Source organism: Haemorhous mexicanus, chromosome 1 (genome assembly GCF_027477595.1).
Source record: "Haemorhous mexicanus isolate bHaeMex1 chromosome 1, bHaeMex1.pri, whole genome shotgun sequence".
Taxonomy (NCBI): domain Eukaryota; kingdom Metazoa; phylum Chordata; class Aves; order Passeriformes; family Fringillidae; genus Haemorhous; species Haemorhous mexicanus.
In genome coordinates this window covers 136474572-136496804 of record NC_082341.1, presented here as the reverse complement: position 1 = coordinate 136496804, position 22233 = coordinate 136474572, and the positions used below count along the sequence as shown (strand labels likewise).

At 34.5% G+C, this 22233-nt stretch overlaps 1 protein-coding gene across 7 annotated transcripts in view; it reads right to left on the bottom strand.

Annotated features, from left to right (window-relative positions):
• VPS13B (vacuolar protein sorting 13 homolog B) overlaps positions 1-22233 on the bottom strand; it is a 431824-nt gene that overhangs the window by 369368 nt on the left and 40223 nt on the right. For 5 of the 7 annotated variants that reach the window (XR_009488944.1, XM_059864515.1, XM_059864541.1 and 2 more), the window contains exons 4-10: positions 17998-18121; positions 13760-13927; positions 12459-12640; positions 9482-9656; positions 4372-4637; positions 1684-1779; positions 1229-1351 (exon numbers count right to left, since the gene is read on the bottom strand). Coding sequence is in view for 6 of the 7 variants with exons in the window: in XM_059864515.1 (XP_059720498.1) it covers positions 1229-1351; positions 1684-1779; positions 4372-4637; positions 9482-9656; positions 12459-12640; positions 13760-13927; positions 17998-18121 (1134 nt within the window). In the remaining variant the exon portion in view is untranslated. The remainder of the gene's footprint in view (positions 1-1228; positions 1352-1683; positions 1780-4371; positions 4638-9481; positions 9657-12458; positions 12641-13759; positions 13928-17997; positions 18122-22233) is intronic. The other 2 variants (XM_059864549.1, XM_059864523.1) reach the window with 1 other exon arrangement.

Sequence of the window (22233 nt, the reverse complement as noted above, 5' to 3'; positions counted from 1 at the left end):
GTTGGACTTGATGTTTTTTTCTGGATGATTCCAACAGAGACTATTTTATGATTCTGTGAAATTCTCTTGCTCACCCACCCACCCCAGTCTAAAAAATCAATTCTCTCAAGATTTAAAACCTGACAATATCAGTTGCCACAGACAAGGTGGCTTTCTACCCTCACATCCCCAACCACATCTCCCTTGTCCTTAACAAGGCCAGCATAGCGTTTTACAGTTGGCTCATCCTTGACTCTCGAGCCTCTCCTTCTGGAAAAGCCTCTGTGTATCCATAACAGCACACCAGTCATGTAACGTGTCCCACTGCATCCCTAAATGTCATACACAGCAGTTGTGTCAGGATATCTTCTTGTTTTTTGCCCTGCACACACAAACAGCTGAGATGGGTGCCAAGCCATGACGCTCTCACAGGGGAAAGATAAGAAGCTGCCCCATCACAGCTATCATAATATATTACGCAATTTCCCAGATTAGGAGATACTTGACATAAATACAGGCACTTGGTATTTTCTTTCATATTCTTAAGTTGCCTCTTTAAAATACTTTCCAAGACTTCACAGAGCACTAACATCAAGTTAACAGGTCTCTTCTTGGCTATATGATTTGTTTTTATTTAAACACAGATAATAGTCCCTGTACTCCAATACTTGAGGGCATTACCCTATCTACACATCAACTAAAAATCATCATTATTAAATTTAGAATTTCACACAACACTTCATTAAATAGTTTTAAAGTAGTTCGTAATGATACCTGATTTTTTCTTAAACAATTGAAGATTTGCATTTATTTAAAATACAAAAATTAATACTGTCTAACTGCTTCACTTCATATTGCTCTCAATCTTACTGAAAAGTGTAGTAAGACATCCATTCAGTATTTGTGCCACATTTCTATTATCTTCACCATACAGTGTTCCCATTCTTTCCTTTCCAATCTTTGGTTCATTTAAGTACTTCCAAAGATTTTCAAATATATCTTAATTTGTTAAACAAAATCACAAAGGCAACAATGGGTTACTGTCCAAAAACACTTTTAAAAAGCCTTCTTCAATTTGAGATATTCATCTTTTCAACTCTAAGGAATGGACACTGAGTTCTGCATCACAGTAATATCCAAAAATCACAGCTGGTAACAGCAGTCTTTTCAATTTTTGCAATCAGATATTTTAATAAAGGATAATAGAATTGCTTACTGAGCAAATCAACTGATATTTCAACATACTCACTTCATCACTCCTATTCATATTCTCTTCAAAATCTTTAATTCCCATAATTCCTTTAAGGCACATAGCTTGGCAACCAACAAAACCTATTTGGCAATCAAAAAAAAGTTCACCTTTCATAAGGACCTAGTGAGGAAAAAGAAAAAAAAGTGATACTTTTTTAAGCCTTCTACTCCACAAGAAATAGAGAAGTTGGACAAAAACGAAGCAAAATGTGTTTTAGAGTTTTAATAAATAGCAATCACACAGGGCATTTGAAAGGAAGGGATTACTATAGTGTTCAACCACTACAGCACAGAAGTTTAGAGAGTTAAAATCTATGTGATTTTCACAACAAAAACATACAATATGACAGAATATGAAAGATCAGCAATTAAATAATTTTAAAATATTTTACTGGCAACTATTTTGTACGTTGCTTAAAATGTATTAAAAAAGCCCTGTCAATGTAAAATTACCTCAACTGTTGTTCCTTCTTGCTCCCAGCATATAACTTCTTTGGATTTTACTTTCTGAGGGCTGTAATAACTACTTTCAGCTTGCATTTCAGTGAGCTACAGAACAACAGGATAAACACCTTATAAAAGTCAATATTAGTATTCAACAACAGTATGGTCATTAATACACAGAACTGATAAAGACAAAGTAAAGTATGGGCAAAAATACATTAACTGTCAGGAAACAGGTGCAATTAAACAGCTGTAGCACATTATCCATATCAGAATGTCTCATGTTCAACTTCTGTTTGAAATATGCTATAACAGAATGTTTAAAATCCACTATAGTATTTTCAGTTTGCTTATCTAAAGAGAAACTGTGTGAAAAGATGAAACAGATACACAGCTGCACTATAAATATCAAATAAACTTATACACTGCTGCAAAAATCCATTAATACTTGACTTAGTCTTCCCAGAAAACAATTAAACATCATTATAATATAACAGACACATTTTGATTATAACCATACACATTTTTGTTTCATGTCATGGCAATCAAGAGCAACACACATTTATACTTCTTGCATGATTTTGACATAAAAATTCAAAATGGGAAAACATGTACAGGTTGAAAAGCACATAACCTACAGCTAAGAAAAACAAGCAAAAAGAGGCACTCTATATTGAATATATTACATTTGGCATGAAAAAACACAAATTAGTTTATGGTGAACAGCTTAAATACTTCAAATTCTAATTTTTATAAAAGCATATCTACACACTCTTTGTTTTCAAGACTGGATACACATGGATGCTGTTTCAATTTAAAATTTTGTAATCCGAATGTCCAAGAAAATTGGATAAAAAAAGCCACTGATCACCCTTCACCTGTGTGCAATTATTGCAGAGGAAAAGCAATTAATTGATTAAAAGAACTCAGAAATTACAAGAATAGTTTTCACCATTATTCAAAAATGGTACATTTAATTTGGCATGATTTTTAGCTGGAATGATATCAACTATTCAAAATGTTAATGCAGAAACTTGACCTTATTTTTTAACCAAAATATGAGCCACAAATTAATTCCATACACTCTTTGCATGCAAGCAGAACAATGAATTCTGTTTTCCTCCTGTCACCATATTAGCATCATACATCACATTTAAAATTTCTAGAATGCAAAATGTTACATTTTGAGTATTTTTAATCACTTCCTAATATAAAATGTGTGAATTTGCAAATGAAGCATTGGGAAAACCCTCTCTAGCAAAACACATGTTCAAAAAATAAGTTCATATTATTTTTAACGAGTTTTCTTGCATGAGGAACAAGAGCACAAAATTACTACTGTATGACATAGTGCAAAAGAAGATGCTGAGACATGATAAATTAGAAATTTGAACTTCAGTGCCTTGTTCATGTTTCAAGTGGTGTCCCAGGAATATAACTATTGGAGGGGAAAAAAAACTATTTTTAGCCTCTTATAATGAGGCTGAAGCAGATCAACACAAAAGAACATGACTGAACACTTGAATGCTGTTGATATCTTCAAATTATTCAACCAAATTTATCAGGAGGCTGAAGGCTTAAAACATCAACATCCCCATAGAATATCTCCAGCTTCCAAAGTCACTTGTCTCACCCTTTCTGGCAGTTGCTGAGCAGCTAAATGCCCTTCTACACAACCAAACAAAAATAGCTAAATTAGGCATAAAGCCCCATAAAACATTCTTGTGCACAGATGTCAAGCCAAACAGGCAAAAAAGGGACAGAGAGCTCCTGATGGTACTGGGTATAATCAGGCACATCATTTTTGCATGAGAGTTACAAAAGTCTTGCAGTTAATCTGAAAGGCTCAAAGACATAAAAATCACCCTAAATTACTCTGTGGCAAAGTTCTGACCTTGATTTAATACATGCTTAATTGTAAAGGCAAAAGCCACTTGGCATAGTCATGCACCTAGAATTGCTTGCAAATAGTTTGACACGCTACAAGTATTCTGCTAATTCAATACCTTAACTTCTAATTTCTGTCAGTACATCTCAGTACCTTAGTCAGACTCTCCATATTCCCTTCTGCAAGCTTACAAAATATTAGAAGGCCAGCAACAATTTCCAGCTGTGCTTAGAGCTAATATTAAATCGTTCTCCACATTTACTGTTTTTAGCTCAGCCTATATGTACTATTTATCTTTCTTTCCTTCAGTAAAATTTCAACCTATGGAAAATTAGTTCAACATTATCAAGTTAAATTTTCACATACAATAATCCAAAAAAAAGAGCAGCATCTAAAAATTTCTCCAATCCTAGCTCTAAATTAGAGGGGGGATTATAAAGAAATATTTATTTGTATAAACATTAGATGGATAGAATACTGCAGTGAACCTTCACAGAAAGCTTTCAGGCTTTTTTTCCTATAAAAAAATATTAATCTAAGTAAATTAAGTGGTTTCCTTTGAACATTATAAAGTTCACACTCAAATTCTCGCTCAAATAACAAAAACTACTCACATTGCCATTATCAGTCCAGTATGATGGAAGAGGAATTTTCAACATTCACATTTCTTGTTATTCATTAACTTAATACTCCCCTCATAATACCAACAATATTTGTCTTGAATCAAATAGTATTTGAATGCTCAGAAAATCTTTATGCACTTCCTCAATAAGTCAAATGAATCCTTTATGACACAGAGAAATATTTACCTTGAAAGTCACTGTTGCCTTTGTACAATAAAACCCAACTGAAATAATAGGATCCTTGAGGGACTGAGACTTCTGCTGTTCTGCTGTTCCATCACCAATTCCACCCGAATCATTCTCTTCATCATCATAACTCACAATAGCAGGAACAAAAGACCAAGCCCAAGAAACCCATCCTTGTTGCTGGTCATCATCTTGATGGAAATAAGGATCTTGACTAATATACTGGGTAGGATATTGCATTACTGAGCTTGCTTCATCTTCTGTGCCTTTTAAAACAAAAACCAAGGTAAATTTCAGATAAACCATACTTAAAATTTCATTTATTAAATTCAAATTTATGGTATGTGAAATTTATCTTGAACTGTATTCCACACAGCATTCACTTATACTTGGCTTATAATCATAGGAAGTCAGTACAAATTTTAAATTACTGAATATGAGTTTCCAAGCACTTCTTCGTTTCATTAACATTATCCACCAAAAAATATTAAAGGTCTTTGCCATAGTTTTAATATCATACATCTGCATGAGACCAGAATTTGCCATCTATACCACAAGTTTTCAAGACTGCTTCCATTAAAGTACTTCTACAGGTGTAAAATTAAATCTGACTAAATAATGATATTATGATCTTGTAGTTTCCAATTTTAAAATTAAATTCAAAAGTACTTCAAGTTAATCTATGCTACTACATAACTAACTACAAGTTAATCTATGCTCAAAAAAGCTGGTATCCATCTGTGAGTCAGAAGTCAGAATGTTGGTCGTCTGTGAAAATCAGTAGAGATTGCATACAGAGCAAAGCAAGAACTTCCCCAAAGATTCAAGTCTAAGACTCGTGATCCAAACAGATAGGTAATGTACTGCATGTACAAAGAGCACAAATAGCTTTTATCTGGCTTCATCACCACTCTTATGGGACTCATGAGGGCTATTAAATACTTCAGAATTACTATAGGTAGCACAGGATGCAGTACTGCTCCCGAAGGTGAACGTTATGTTCAATGAATCATTTAACTGAGAACAGCAATAGCCATATTCCAATTCTATTCATGTATTTTGAAACTCAGAGATCCCATTTTTACAAGTTTCAGACCTTTTACTGCTTAGTCTAACTTGTCTTTAGCCTTTTACTCTCTTTATACGTGCATAACTGAAGAAAGAGGAATAAAAAACACTCCTGAGAATTCTCTGCACATGCTTAAGAGCCAAGGGCACCTCCTCCCACAAAGGCAGTGCAAGCTCCCTTTCTGCTCTCTTCACACAAGTCTCAAGGAGCAGATTTAAATCCAGAGACAAATCTTGAAACACAGCAAATACAGAAGAGGTGCACATAAAATCTTGGAAAAAGCCAAAAAGAAGAAATGTCAGCTGTAGAAGGAAAAAAACTGATACTGATCATGACTCAAGTAGTTCAGTATAGACTGCTGTTGGCAAGCACAGAAGAAATGGTGGAAGGCCTGGCAAAAACTGAAAAAAAGGTGGAGCTGTAGAACCTGGGCCATGCATAACATTGGTCTACCTGGCCATAAATTTCAGCCATCATTTAGCATACCCCTTTTTGAAGTACACAGAGAGAACAGTAAAATATGCCAAGTAGTAGTTTGGATTATCATATTTTATAATATTCTGGAAAATATTAAAATAAGCACCATTTTACTCTAGCTCCTCTATCTATATAGTGTGAGACAGAAAATTGAAAGAGGAACATATATCTATTTTCTATCACTAAATTAAAACTAGTACAGCCACCATATAATCACCAAACTTCAGAAAAAATGCATATCAGCCTGATAAAAACAACATACAGCATCCTCTAAACACTAGAAACATAAATACATTGTAAATTCATTTATAACAAGGAATATATGAAGAAGGCATGTACACCTGGGAAACACAAAGTCTTTGCTTTGAACTAACTACCCTAACCACTTCCTTGCCTGTAAACATATTGGATAATGAAACATAATAACAAAACCCATCTGTTACTTACATGGGTTTGTTAAGGGACAAAATGTTACCCTGCATCAGGTTTCTAAAGCCTTTTTTTTTCTAGCCATTCATAGTGAATTCACACTGGAGCAGTGAATTTCTTAACTGGAATCACTGCCCTGCATTATGGAACAGACTTGTTCCATAATGCAGGGCAGTGATACCAGTTAAGAAATACATTTTATATATATTACAAGAGTGTAGTGTGACTGCATCTCACTGCTTGCATGTTCAAATCAAGTTTGACCTTCAGAAATTTGCTTTCTTTTAAAAGGTTTGAGATATTTATCTGTAATAGGAGTCTGGAAACTGGTATCTCTCAACATAGATCTGGAATTACCCAGTAGAAAATTACTCTCTTGGTATTTATTTATTTCTCTGTCTGTATATGTTTTCATCCAGGTATGGATGATCCAGCCTAGCCTGTGCTGGCACTAGAGGAAGAAGGCAGGAATGCATCCCTGCTGGCAATAGCATGAATTTTCATCTCATTGAATCAGCCATGAAACTATATGAGTGAAGCTTAGTACATGCTTCAAGGACAGAGATGTAGATGTTCATTCTTGTGTCACTAAATAATGTATACATTAAAATTTATTTTCTTATTCACAATTTGTCTGCTATAAACCGAAGAAGCAACTACAAACTCACAAGTAAGACTCTGAAAACAAGCACAAATGGCATGACCATTTTAGCCTGTGTCTGGCAAAATATTTTGAGGTTAAGATAGAAATGAGCTTCTAAAACTGCCTCTACATCTCTGCCTTGGCCATCCAACAACTGCCATCTGTCTCGTGTTCTGAAGGAGACAGTCCTGTCAAATACATATGATCATATAATTAAGTAAAATGATAATGTTACAGCACAGCATAGTTGAACAAAAGCTGTGTAGGAAATTACAGATTTGTTTTGCAATCTCAGTCTTATCACTGACCCTTCTGAAAAATCTTGTGTATAACAGTGTGGATTTACATTACATTATTCTTTTTGAGATGGCTGTCTTATGAAAAGCCGGGAAGTCATACTGACAGTTGTTCAAAAGAATGCAAAGGGGACTGACCAACAGTAATTGCAAGTCAACCTTCCTGAAGGCATACATTAAAACAGGGATGACGAGATGGACTGCCAAAGATTTTATACATATTTGGATGTAAGAATCTCAAATTTAATTCTAGATGCAAAAGAGACTGAGTACTTGTAGGCAGATGTCCTTTAACATTAATCCTTGCTTAAATTATATTTGTGTCACCACATTTTCAGACCTTAACCAAAAGAAGCCGTGTAAAACCCACATAGCTCTGCTGACTTCATTCCTCTTCCACAGTTAAAGCTTCCTTCCAGTTTTCTCATACCAGTTACTCTGCCTCCAATCCTTACATTTTTTCATAAGGAAAGTCACTGCTTACCCATCCCAGTTGTTCTTATATTGAGTCATATGATTTCTCTATTATTTCTGTGTCTTTCCTGTATTCAAACGGCCCTAATTGCCTTACTGACTCCAGGAATGCAGCCACAAAATTCAAGCAACTCTTAAGTACATTGTCATTCTCTATGGCATTAACACTTAGCCAAATCTGGAGGAAATTTCATACTAACAAAAGAAAGATATTCATGATGTAGAGACAACCCTTTGTCTGAAAGCAAGGGCAATGCAGTGCTTCAGAGAAAACTTCCTGCAATTTTCTCCTGTAAATAGTACAAATCATTGGTTAGATACAGAAAGGTATTAAAATACACACTAACAATTTTTCTAAAGTTTTTATGCCTAAAGTCTCAGCAGAATAGTAAGCCAATATTTGCAGAATATTAATAACTTCTAATCATATGCTTTGTGTAATGAACTCATGTTTGCAATGCAGTTTCTAGTGCAGAAAACCCATCTTTAGAGACAATAAGAGAGAACTATTTACAGATATCTTATTTGTTTTCTCAGTTCCACACAGCAGTAACATGACAGAGGATTCTACATCTGAAATAAGAGTGAAACAGTCGACTGCCAAACAACAGCAAAGGCCGTATTTGGAAAAAAATTTTCCACTGCTGTCACTTACACATCACGTATCTATTTCTCTGAAACCAGAGAAGACAGCAACACAGAATTTTAAAAAAAAAAATTAGTCTCCTAATGCAAATTAAATTGGTATTTTTCTTCAACAGAACAAAATTAATTAATCTAGTAGTTTCTGCATAGCTTTAAAGTGCTGTAATATTATAAATTTAAGCCTAGCTTAAGAGAGCTATGTCACCTTCAAATGAAATTCCAAGAAATTTCTAGGTGAGGTAAATTTCTCTTCCTATTCCCCCAGATTCAAATACAACCTTGGAAAGATAACAAAAACTTTTGTCTTGAGGAGATTAAAATTAAAATACAAATCATTAAATAAATTCACTGAATAAGCTGAGTTGGAAGGCACCCACAAAGACCATTGAGTCCAACTCCAGGCCCTGCACAGAATCACCCCAAGAATCACCTCATGTGCCTGAGAAGCAGCAGATGGGAAGAAATCACACAAAGGTAAAGAAAATTCACCCCTCATCAGTGCAACGCTACTGAAAAGATCCTGTTGCACTAAGTTACCACAAAAGATCACATAGTAGAAGGAATACATGTTATATGAAAATAAAAAGCAGCTGAGACCAGACAAAGTAAAAGGACAGAACTATGGGAAACAGTGCAAAGTAAGACTTCCTTGCTTCGGACAAGTTCTGATATATCTATTCTCAATGACCATTTTCCAAGAAATTAAGAAGCACACTTTGGCTTTTCTCTTATTTAGCTCAAACATGGCTGCTGCCAGTTTCAAACTTGCTTATGGAAAGGTGCCTTGTTGCATGATATACTGACAGACAAATCCAAAGTGCCCTACAGTGTCACAACTCCCAAAATGGTCTTCTTAGATCATATTTAACCTCACTTTAATTAAGACCATCAGAATTCCTGACAGAACATAACATAAAGCATGTTAAAGCACTGCATCCTTACCCAGCACAATGCCTCTAGCAAACTGTAGACTGTCAAGATACTTGGCAAGAACTAGACCTGGATATTTACATTTGCAAAAAGCAAAGAAATTAATGTTTTTAACATTTCTTCTTAAAAATTAAAAACTGTACTCACCTGTGATATTTCCCAACATATCTTTAGTGTGGCAAATCAAATCTTCACTTTCCCCATCTTTGAAGTTGCCTATTTCTCCATAATACAGAGCAATCCCAAGCTGCATTATACGTATAAACATAGGAAGCTGCTGATCAGAGATTGAAAGCTTCAAACTTTCGACTAATGTGTGAATCTGTAACATGAAATGAGAACAAAAACAAATAATAACAAAGCTCTGCCATCAGTAAAGCCCACTTTTAAACCATACAACTCTGTATTCATTTGGTATGGGCATTTTATTTGCAAAAACGAGATTTGCAATACAACAGAAGGTAAAGGGCTGCAAACAAAGCCTACCAAAAATATTTAATTGTGTTGCCACACAAGAGATTGTCAGCTGAAAAATTAAGTGTAACATGTTTTACACACACAGAAACATTTATGTGTTTGTGTATTTGCTTTTTAAAGTTATTGCTGAAGAACTTTCTCAAATCTAAGTGACGTAAGAGCATTTAATAAATGCTCTTACAAACATCTAATTTTATTTTCATGATAGAGTTTCTTTAAAATCTCTGCATGCTCTAGATAACCTAAATGTCTAGATAATATATCTAGATAAACTCTAGAGCTACTGGTTTTAAAATACAAGGTCCTTCATTTTGATTCTTTCCACTCCAAACATTGTTCCAAGTGGCCAGGTAATGGGGGGAAGAATTAATTCCATCTGCAGTGCAGAAAACTATCTCGTCTGAATATTCTGTTTCAAATGTGCAGTTCAGGCACCTTTCACTAAATGAAAGAAAACTTTGCAAAGACTAAATTGCTGGCATGAAAACTTATCCTTCTTTAAAAAATTAAGCTGTAAAATAGCTAAATACTTCAGAATATTTTGAATATGTGATCATTCTATAATGTCAATGTCAAATAAGATAAGAAAGGTACTTTTCATTAAGTAAGAGCTGCATAAAATAAAATTATTATACCAAAACTACTGTCTAACATTAGATGTATTTTCAACTCCAGGTCCAGTTTCTAAATGTTACTGGTGAAAATAAAGGAAATTAAAAGTAATTACATTTCAGTGTTGGCCTTAATGCAATCCAATTCAAAAACCACAAAAAATTACTTTGTAAACAGTATAGCACATCCAGGGGTAAATACTATTATAGTGGTAAAATCAGTATTTGTATAAATACATGCAAATACTTTCATATGTGCAAATTAAGGAAGTCTTAGCCCGAGTCATAGAGAATGAGTAATAACATTATATCAGCTGTTTACACAGACAAGATGAAATAGGTCAGGTGTCAGATTTATGCTATTCTGTTTTTAATTCTCTGAATGAAAAAAGTATGAAAACTCCTAAGATACATTTTGGAAATTAAAAATTAATCCTTGCACACCATTTTCCAAGGCCAGTTGATTTAAAGCTGTCAATAGCAAACCTTTTCTGTGCAGAACAACAGGAGGGATAAGGAGTAAACAGTCTCTTAAGACGTGGAAGGGGAAAAAAAAAAAGGATTGCTTTGCCAGAAGCCTCTTTAAAGGCACACAAAGAGCATGTCCTAGTGCAGGACAGGAACACTAAGCAGCATTGTAGGCAATGAATATAATTCCTCTGTCAGTGGAACTCAGCTGCCCCCCAGAAGACTGACTCATCTCCCCAAAACAGGAGGAAAACTCTTTGTGTCGAGTTAGCTTCCAATACAGTGTCAACACAGTGAGTGGATTTAGATTATTGAGAGGACAGACAAATCTCAGTGCTGCTACAGAGGTGGAGGCAGGACTCACATCCCCAGTACATTTCAGCTCACCTGCTTCATTCCATGAGGAATTTTACAAGAACAGCAACAAAAAGCTTACAACTCTAATAATTTAATGTGTAATTTGCCACCTCCACCCACGCACATTATTTTAATTCTAAAACTAAGAGTAGGAGCCGAGTGTTCTCAGTTCAAAAGCATACAAAAACATATCCAAGCACTTAAGAATGGTCCTCCTTTGAGAAGTTTTAACTCCATTAAAACTCCCTAAGATTAGTTTAGCCAAAACTTAGCAATGGACATAGTAATCAAAATTATGAAGATTATTAAAGTGTTCTAACCCTCACAAAGAAACCAAAAGGGCACATGTCCTGGAAACCTCCTCTCAAGACTTAAAATCAGACATGCTCTAGTAAGTTAAAAACACATAGTATTAAAGTGCACATTAGCAAGAATCTATTTGGAAAGATGGAGCACTGCTGGCTTTTGTGCTGAGCCAGAAAAGCACTGTCCTTCAGTAACCAACCCTTCAGGGTGCTGAAGCTACAGTAATATCATTTGCAGCAGAGGCTTTTAAAAAGTTTTTAGCATCCTCAAATTAAATTTAATTCTATTAATGAAGTTGCTATATTTACTAATAACAGTTCTTTTTGCTTCAGCCCAATGAAAAAACAGCTATTTCCAATCATTGGCTAAAGATTTTAGGCAGTCACTAAAAAACTGCATCCTGATGACCCACAAAGAATAACAATAACAATGATAATAATGTGCCTCTGCTCACTAGGAGCTGAGTTTGGCTTGCTAATCCATCTCACGTGTTTCACTGCACAGTGTCAATCCACTGATGCTTCTTGTTATTCCCAAGACTTGGAGCTACATTTGAAACAATAACTTAAGGCAAAAAGATTCTTCCCATCTTATTGCAGACACCCTAAGTATACCACTGGAGGTTTTTTAACAGAATATCTCCAGACTCTCTTTCCCCCCTTAGAATTATGGAGTTTGTTTAACTCCAGGAAAAAATTCTAATATTAGAGAGTATAACTTCCTTACTTAGGTTCTGTTTCTGTACATAAACTAACTGCACCATATGAACAAAATACAATTTAAAAATTCCTTTAGCAAAAAGCAACAGTATAAGCTTTTAATTTCACTTAAAATTTTAAAGGATATTTTGAAAAGCTTCAAAATTTCACAAGTGAGTAGCAAAAATAATTATTTTGGATACCTACTTTAATAATTGATGGCATTTTGGAGTTGAGGTTATCATAGGTAAAATGCAGACGAGTCCTGAAGGAACACTTGTACAGCAGAGGTTCCTGGTAAAATTCAATTTTACCACTAGCATTTCTCTTATCAAGACATACTGTGCAGTCAGAAAAGTTGATCATCTTCCTCAGTACCAGATCAGTGGCTTTTAAAATAAGTGTATAGGTTAAAAAAATATATTACATACAAGAAGTAAGTTGTCAAAACAGGTTCTTAACTAGAAGAAAGCAATACAAGACAGTTTTTAGTCATTATTTAAATCAAAGTACTTGCTTGTGTGACTGAAGAGGACCATTTCCTGTGTCAGACTTTTTATGCTGAATACATAGGAAGTGAGGACAAATTAATTACACCCAATAAAATTTTCACCCTGTCTGCTGTAACTTAACTCTTTTATAGAAGAAGAGTACTGTTTCATGTGGAAGCATACAATTACTATCATTCTCATTGTTCTCACAGAAATAGTTTTGCATATTACCCCCCAAAGTTTTCTTTTGAACCTTCCAAAAGAAACAAGAGCTTTTATAGTGATCTTAAAATTAAATATATTTTGTGATTTTGTCATATTAGTTTGTAATTATTTTAGCCAGAACAAAAAAATAGGTTTAGGAAAACATTAATTGAATTCCACACTCTACCTGAAATCTTCTGTGTGATCTTAGCACAGTTACTGTGCCCCAGTTCCACCTCTGGCCAATATCAGTAAGAGCACCTAGACTTACAGGCCAGTGCTAGCAATTCAAGGACTGAAACATTCAAACACTAAAGACCAAGATAAAGAGTCAGAAGCTGGGGGCCTCTTCCCCTGAAAATGTGACGTGAAATTAATCATGTCTTGCAACTGGTATGCTGTGCCCACTACTGTGAGCACATTTTACTGCCTCTCTTGCCAGCCTGTTCAGGGTTGTAAGATCATCTCAAACAAGTGCAATGGAATGCCTTAATGTGCTACTGCTCACTCAGAAAACTTGCTTAAGCACTAATTCAAATACCATCACAGGATGGCAAGCATGAGCAGAGGACAACACATCTTGTATGATTATCTGTGATCATACAAGGATGTAGTACCAATCAGTCTATATTATTACAGTTGGCTCATCAGAATTAAGGTAAGGACAAGAGAAAAAATTGATTGGAAATCAAAACAGACATAAATTGTCCTACTCCTGATAAAAAAGAGCAATTTTCATGAGATTTAATAATTTCTGTATGAATTTAAGAGTGCCTCCACAGTGATATGTAGAACCAAAAAATATCAACTCACCAGAGATGTCCATAAATGCTCGATCCCAAAACTCATCCACTGTATAGCATTCTGCAGAAGTGATATTGACTGAGAGAACAATATCATCCTCCACATACTTTAATATGAGATTGTTGATCACAATGTTGACATTATTTACAACACGCCTTATCAAACTCTGAACATAACCTATAAAGTAAAACAAATTCTTGGCAATGATAAGGAAGACATGATAAACTCATTTATTTAGTAAAAAATTCATTATTTCAATATATTCATTATTTTCCACTTGCACCCTTTTTTCTAAAAAAATCAAAATTTAAACAAATTGTGTATCATTTTTACCCAAAAATTAACATGACTTAAAACTCTTTAATATTCTGCGAAGTTGTTAAGTCAATCGGCATCCTAGAAATGCAAGATACTATTAAAAAAGTTGTTAAAAACCATGAATACAATAGAGCATACAAAACTAGTTAACTTTAAAACTAATTCAGAAAACAGAACACTATGGATTACTGTAGACAAAGAATTTTAACAATTACTTTTTTACTTGAGAGATATTTAGAAATAGGTTTGGAAAAGTGAACACCAGCTGCTAGGTTACTCTTCAAGTGTGCATAATTATGCCTCATAAAAAAAACTGAGGGTGCTCCCTCAGTGTTTTTATAAGTTAACTAAGCATTAACACACCTGGTACTTTCTTATTCTAAAACCTAATATATCCACATCTTGTTCAGTAAGACCCCTCTGAGGTGTATCAAAACCAATTTCTGTCAACAACCCAAATAGTAAGCACCTGCAGTGAAGCCTGTTGGGAACAAATCCATGTATATATTTTTTACCATTTACATGTTTTTAGATGTAATGTTATTGGAAAAATCATCTCCCCTGTGAATTCGCAATATGTGGCAAACATTCATATTTTTAACGATATGGTAAAGAAATTAAATACTACCCATATTCGTGTCTTTCATGTATACTGAACCTAGCTGTGGACCCAACTCACTTGTGCTAGAGAAAAGCAAGCCTTAAAATTTCTCTGTTTTCAAATTTATCACATTACACATATCTAAAACTACATGTAATAGACACTATTGAGTTCTAGTTTTGTGACTGTGCTGAAAAAAGCTAGCTAATGATAGAGGCCTAAACCCACAGGCTTCAAGAGCAGTTTTCTGAAACTTGCATTTAAAAAAACTCCATTATGTCAACAATTTTAATTTAAATTAAAAATTAAAATCAACACCAAAATATTGTCAGATAACTAGGAAAAACTTAAGTTGCTACTTCCATTCTACTCTGCTTTTTCTAGGTATTCATCTTTTTCACACTCATATATAACTTTTCACTTTAGGGTATGTGGAAAGTTTTACCATTACATAAGTGATTTTCTTGAGTTCCACAACTAAAAATTTGCCCAGCTGACATGGAACATTTTTTTTTTTTTTTCAGGATACAAAGTCCTCAATGACCAGAAAGAGGAAGTCCAGAAATACAGTCAAATTCAATGGTTTCAGAGCTTAGTACTGGCAGATTTCTAACATAATCTGAATTGGATTTTTCTACATATCAATCTAAAACTACTGAAAAACCATGTGGAATAACCTGTTTTTAAGGATTTTCTCACTGACTCCTTCAAACGATAACATTTTTAGTTTATATGAACTCAGAAAACCATATTTATTATTTCAGTAATTAAGGGGCATAAGAGACCCATATTCATCACTAGAGTGATGTAAACCAGCCTGCACATAAATAGAAAGCAGCACAAGGCATTTAGCTCCTTTTACTAATTTCAGCATAGAAATATTTTTGCCGACTATTTAACCAGCAACTATAAAATTATAGCCAGTTATTTAAATATGATTTTAAAGCAAGCTACTAATTTCATTGAAAAAAGTGAAGCTGTCTCTCCACAGGTCCAAAGTTTTTCCAGTATTTTGCTGTCAAGGGTCTTTCAGGAAAAGAGCAACACCATTTTCATCTGTATGTCTTTTTGGCTGAATGCATTAAGAGGGGAAGCAGGGTCCTATCTTTCAAAAAAAAACAGGGGTCACGGATTTGCTAAAAACTGTCTATGGAGATATTTCCAAGCTAATGGTACACTATATTGTTGGAAGTGTCATACAAAAAACAGCTTCCTGATTAAGTTTAGCTTCAAATATACTAGAAGCAGGTTTTCACATGTGAGGAACAGTCTTTTAAGAAATTGTAATTCCTACAATTCAAGACAAAATAATAAAAACATCAGTAAGTTCATGTATAATAAAGGGTTTGTTGTTTTTTTGTGTTTGGGTTTTTTATTTCCCAAAAGGGTTTTGTTTTAAATAGAAGTGGGGAAAAAGCAGGTAAAGGTTACTTATACTCCTGTGATTTCTAAGAATAACACTATGGGCATCTTTGCCACTGAAATATAGGTGTTCTATGGAAAGTGAATAAAACCACCAAAAAATCTGTAGGGCTAAATTCTTTCCTGAGATGCAACACAAAGTCCACAAGTGTGGTTTTTTTTCCAAATTGTCCAGAACCCAGGAGGCTGCACTGAGCGTTAAGTGCTACAAATGCAATTTCAGATCCAATGCTCCAAAAATTCAGTATCTCTGTAGTCATAGAATCAATACCATCAGAATAGACACATCTAAACGAGTGAAGTTTAGCAGGAGTCTGTTGTTGCCAAAGCTATATTTTTAGCTAAACTTTGCCTCTGGAGATTAATCTCCAAGGACACCAAAACAAAAGGACAAATAAATCTTTTTTAAAATACAGCACTAATATGATACAAACATCCTCCAAGAACGTTAAAAAAAAAAATCAAAACAAAACACTAAGCAGATGACTCCACATCTTACTAAAATTCAAGATGTGCAAATTAAATCCTAGGACAATTTACCAGACAGGTAAATGTATACTAAACAGTGCTATTTCTCCACTCAAAACCAAAGCCACCTGTATTTACAACTTCATAATTCACAACAATTCATACAACTGTATTGATACAATTTCGCTTACAAAAATCCTGCAAATGTCACTGAAGGAAATATATTCAAACAATTTTTGAGGAGCCCTTGACTTTTGCTGTTCGCAGACGCGACCCAAAGAACCGAATTCCACAGAGCTGCCACAGCTGAAGCTCTGTCCATGGTAGGAAATGGTTTCCCCCAATTCCAAGCCCCTGGAGTTTATTGGATCACTAAGCTCTAAGAGGCCCCCGAGCCCTGGCTCCTCAAGTGACCATTTCAAAGCAAGATGATACCATGTAGCACATCATATTACACACACTAAATGTCAATGTTGTCTTTTGATTCAAGTCTAGCATAATGCTTCTGTTAACAAAAGACAGCAAGAAAGTCTCACACAAAACTATCATATTTTTACCTATCTAAAATCACTTGACCCAAGACAGCAGACTGCAATTCATTCCAATACTCTCCAATTTCACTTTTATGCATGAATCACCTCATATTCAAACTCAGAGACAACAGTAATTAGATACATAGTTCCTTAGGCATTTTTATATCATAAAATTTCTCCAAGTTCAGCATCCAAATTCCACATTCACACTGAAATTCCATATCCAGGAAAAAAAAACTGGTGACAATCTCCACCAGTAGATAGAGGGCTCAATAAAAAGCATTAATAAAACATGAGAGAGTTTGGGGTTTTCAGCCTGAGAAAGAGAAGTCTCCAGAAAAACCTTATAGCAGCCTTCCACTACATAAAGGGAGTGTACAAGAAAGCTGGAGAGGGACTTTTCACAAGGGCATGTACAGATAGGACATGGGATAATCGTTTTAAACTGAAAGAGGGCAAGTTTAGATTAGATAATAGAAAAAAAATTCTTTATTTTGAGGCACTGGAAGAGGTTGCCTAGAGAAGTTTTGTTCAAGGCCAGACTGGATGGGGTTCTGAGCAACCTGGTTGAGTGAAAGGTATACCTCCCCATAGCTGGGAGTTGGAACTAGATCATTTTTAAGGTCTCTTCCAATCCAAGCCATTCCATGATTCTATAATGTTACCTTGAAGCATAAATGAGTTATCAGAATTGAAGAATTCGATAAAATAGAAAGAAAGGTTATCAGCATTAAACTACATTTTATTGTGATTTGGTTCTATTTTCTAACATTCAAGTATTTCACTAACCTTTGTGATTTGCAGGTAGACAAAACCATAATAATCAAACACTGTGGTCATCTGAAAAAACTTCTGTATTTAAGTTACACAAAAACACGTAACCAGTTTCTGAAATGATGGATTACCTGGAGGTAAATCAGGGTCAGGAGAAGCAGACTGCTGAACTCGTCGTGATTTTACTGCTGATTTCAAGCTTTCTGTGGTACTGCGGTTTGTGGAACTGGAACCACAACTTTCGTGGTCTTCCTGCTAGAGGAAAAGAAAGCAATGAAGTCAACCAAACAAAAAGAAAATAAACGGGGGGAGAACTTGGTAAAGGTTCTGTAATTTCTGTTACTGTTTTTCCATCAACTTAATCCTGTACTACAGAAGTTGACACAAAACAAGCTGGACAACATTAAATGAATGCTTTCACCAACTTTGGTTTAAAAACGAAACCTGTAGTTTAAATATTTATTTCAACTGAACATATTTCTTCTATTTCTTCTAGTTCCATTTCTGCTGAAACATTCCTTCAGAGAAAGAGCCCTGCAAATTACCAAAACAAGTATGAGAAACTACCTAATTGCATGAGCTTGTATGCCTACTCATGAAACCACCTCAGATGGTTCCAAGTTGTCAGAATCACATCCTTCCCAATACCACTAATTGAAACTGATTCATAAAGCAAAATATTTTTGCAGACTTCTATAACAGTAAAACATGACCCCAGAAAAGATAAATGAACTGAGGGCACCTGCTCCTCTTGATCTTCTATATAGTTCATTCAACATAAGGAATTCAGAAGCAGAAACATGGCCCATAATTCCAGAATGTGATATAAGCCTTTCAAGATGAGATTTGCAGACACATGAAAATCTTAATTAGCTGAATCTAGGATTTTAAATACACCAGTAGTATTCCCATTACATTCCAGAATGACAGTTTAACTACAAGGCTCAAGTGTAAGAAAGCCAAGAGAAGTAATGCAAACATTCTTGTAAATGTATTAAAAGTACAGGTTAAAGAGGATGCAAACACAGCTTCTGAGCTAAGCCAAATTAGTTTGATAGACATAGTCTCTTGCAGAAAAAGTGAAAAATGCTTTTTGTGTCATGCCACTGATCATATCACACAATTTGTTCACAAAAAGAAGCTTTGGGGAACAAAAGTCAAGTAACATGGTATGAATTATGATATTCTTAAGTCCTCTTAACACAAAAAGCAAGCAGCTTAAACTGTGCTGGGTTTTTATACATGACAGATCATGTTTCTCCATGTGCTGCCTGGTATTTCTAATAATCTCAGAGAAATTACAAAAGGGAATCTTCACATTACTTGCTTTTTGATGTGGATTTTGTTTTCCATTAAAAAAAATTAATACATGCAATGATGCACTTCAAACACAAGTCTACAACTTCAAAAGTAACTGAAGAAATTTTTTTCCTTCCACTCTGTACTTAGAACAACAAAACAGGGAAATTCTCCGATAAAATGAAAAGATCATTTCCCTAAGGAAAAAAAAAGAATAGCACTATAATCTTAGTTGGAGAAAAAATAAGCTTAAGGTAGAAGCTTTAACTCATTTGTGGCAATTGCATAAAACAGACATATTCGTATATTAGAAGCCTAGATGATAGCTTCTGAAAGAAGGATGAGTTAACATAAAGGATTTGAGATTTTCCAGTTACTAATATAGTATTGAAAAGCAAGCTGTTGGGTGCTTCTTATTTTATGGTTATTTGGTAATTTTAGTCATACAGGAAAGTCTCATTCCAGTGTATAACAGGCGTTGAGAATCAGCTCTGTTTAGTGGGCATTTGTTTGTTTTCTCATCTCCGACAAACTTCTGATACTTTTCATTGAGTAATGCAAGTCTTCTGAAGACTCTCCCTGAACTTAGAACTGTGGAGCAATTTCAGTAGAAAACCACCTTCCTCTTTATTGCATACCTGACAGAGATAAAGCAAGAGCTTCAAGCTTTCATTAAGTTCAGCATGATGGAAATCTCTTCAGAAACATATATTCTGTAATCAGTAGAGCTCAACTCTCTTTCCTCTCCAGGTTACTGAAGAAACTTAGATCACACACTCTTACTCTAAAATTTTTGAAATCACTTTTAGATATACTCTTTCTTGGAAACCAGTTCGCATGTAGCACAGAAGTATTTTTTTTTAGGTAAGACACTACACAACTATTTATGTTATGAATTTGAAGAAAAGCCCAGCCTCAATTACCACATTTTCTTCTTCCCCAAGCTCACTTGTGAATTGCACAGAATGCTGTGCTGCAACTATTTAATGACTTGGTCTGATAGGATCACATTACATTTAACTTTTAATATTTATGTCAGCTACAAAATAAAGAGAAGTGAGGAGAAGGGAATGGGGAAGTTCTTTTTCTGAAGTGTTAACTTTATCAAGCCTGATTACATTCAAGTCTAACTTTTCTATCTACATACTGCTATAATTATGTCCAATACATGTTCTCAAAACTTCACAAAATCTATGCAATATTTTTTAGTATTATGAGCAAAGATTAAGTAAGAGTGGTTTAAGCTTTTACCACTATGAGAGAGCTAGGAATAAACACTAGCACTTTTGAGGGGGGATTGTTTTCTTAAAGGAAAGGAGAGGAGAATCCTTAATTTTTAAACAAAGTCTCAAATCTCATCATTAAATAAATTATATAATAAACACAAATTATAAATTTATTAATAAACACATTACACCCAATAAGCTTTTCATATTTCCCTGAGTTACAAGTCTTTTGTGATGGAAAAATGGCTGTAAATCATTTACAGCGAGCTGGACCTCAACACAAGCAAAAATGAACATATTCCAAAATGGTGCCAAAACACAAAGCAAATTTATCTCAGAAATATACCTGTGTGACTTAATCCATATGAAGTAACAGAGTACACCTACACTTAAGAAGAATTCAACCTGATGGACATTTGAAGAAAGGGTGCGGGGTTTTTTTAATTTGAAATAACATCCATTAATTTCATTACAATACACAAATATGAAAAATATTTTGGGGAGCTGCAAGGGTTGGTTTTGAGTTTTTTGAGCATGAACACACACAGCATTTTTCACAACAGTTACTGATATTTTATAAGCCAAATGTATTCTTCAATTACTTGAAGACAATAAGAGTGGCCATGAACTTAAAAAAACCTACACTCCTAAGTACACTTATATCCAGAAGGTTTCTGTATCTGCACACTTCTGCTCAATGTTAACTTTAAGAGCACACTATTAATTTCTCAAACATGTGGTTGTCTCATAAGCCCAGAAGTAAAACATGTTCATTAAAGAGATGGGGAAAGTTCCAAGGAAACTGCCAAAACTAGCATAATTATGAAACTATTTAAAACTGGAACCAACTAGAGTCACACACTGTGTCTAGATCACAGTGATGTCATCAGAAACACCCAGCCAAAAAGCACTAAAATTACTGCACTCCCATAAATCCACCTCACACCAGATGACAAACATTTAAAAGCTCAAGTCAAAATCATAATGGTGGTGGGAAGAGAGTTACATTCTAAAAGTGCTAATAACTATCGCTACGGAATGAGATTTGATAAACGTCCATTCATTTTATCAATAATGAGAATGATTCCAAACAATAGCCACAGCAGTGGAAAACTAAAAATACTCATGATTTATCTAGAGAGATGATTTTTAAGTAAGACAAGTCATTTACAAAAGTATCTTTTCCCACTAGCTTGTATCAGAAGTAAAACCTAGAAAACTTAAATTTGAACAAGAGGTCCTGTTTTGGGGTGCTGTTCTGCAAATACAACAAATACAATTTTGCTCAAACAGCCTCTTTTTCCACTTTTGACAGATGTGTCAGATCCAGTAGACAAATCCAGCTGAAATGTTTTTATGAAGCACTATGATTCGTTCTAGAACTATGCAAGTCATAAGTAACATGCTAAAGACACCTAGGCTAGTAAAGTTATATTCAAGCTTCTCAGTTAATTTTCTACTGCAATTTAAATCCGTTATTGCAAGGTTTAGAGCAAATTACAATTGACAATACCTGAACACATAACAGATGAGGTTTATTTTGATCTTTCCTAATAAGTGGATTTTTAATCTTTGTTCATTATTCTTTCCTTGGTTCATTATGCTTTCCAAATTCAAAATAGGTTTCTCCTTTAAAAATATACACTCTCCTTTTAAAACACACAAATCCTATTCAACATGCAAGATCTCCAAAATGCCTCATAAGCACACTTTAGAGAAAAATAATGTTCTCATGGAGATCACTTGGCTATTTATACAAATACTGTCCCTCTGCTTTCATAAAACCAAGTTAGACAAAGAAAATTGGGTACCATAGAAACAAAAAATCAAGAAACTCTTTAA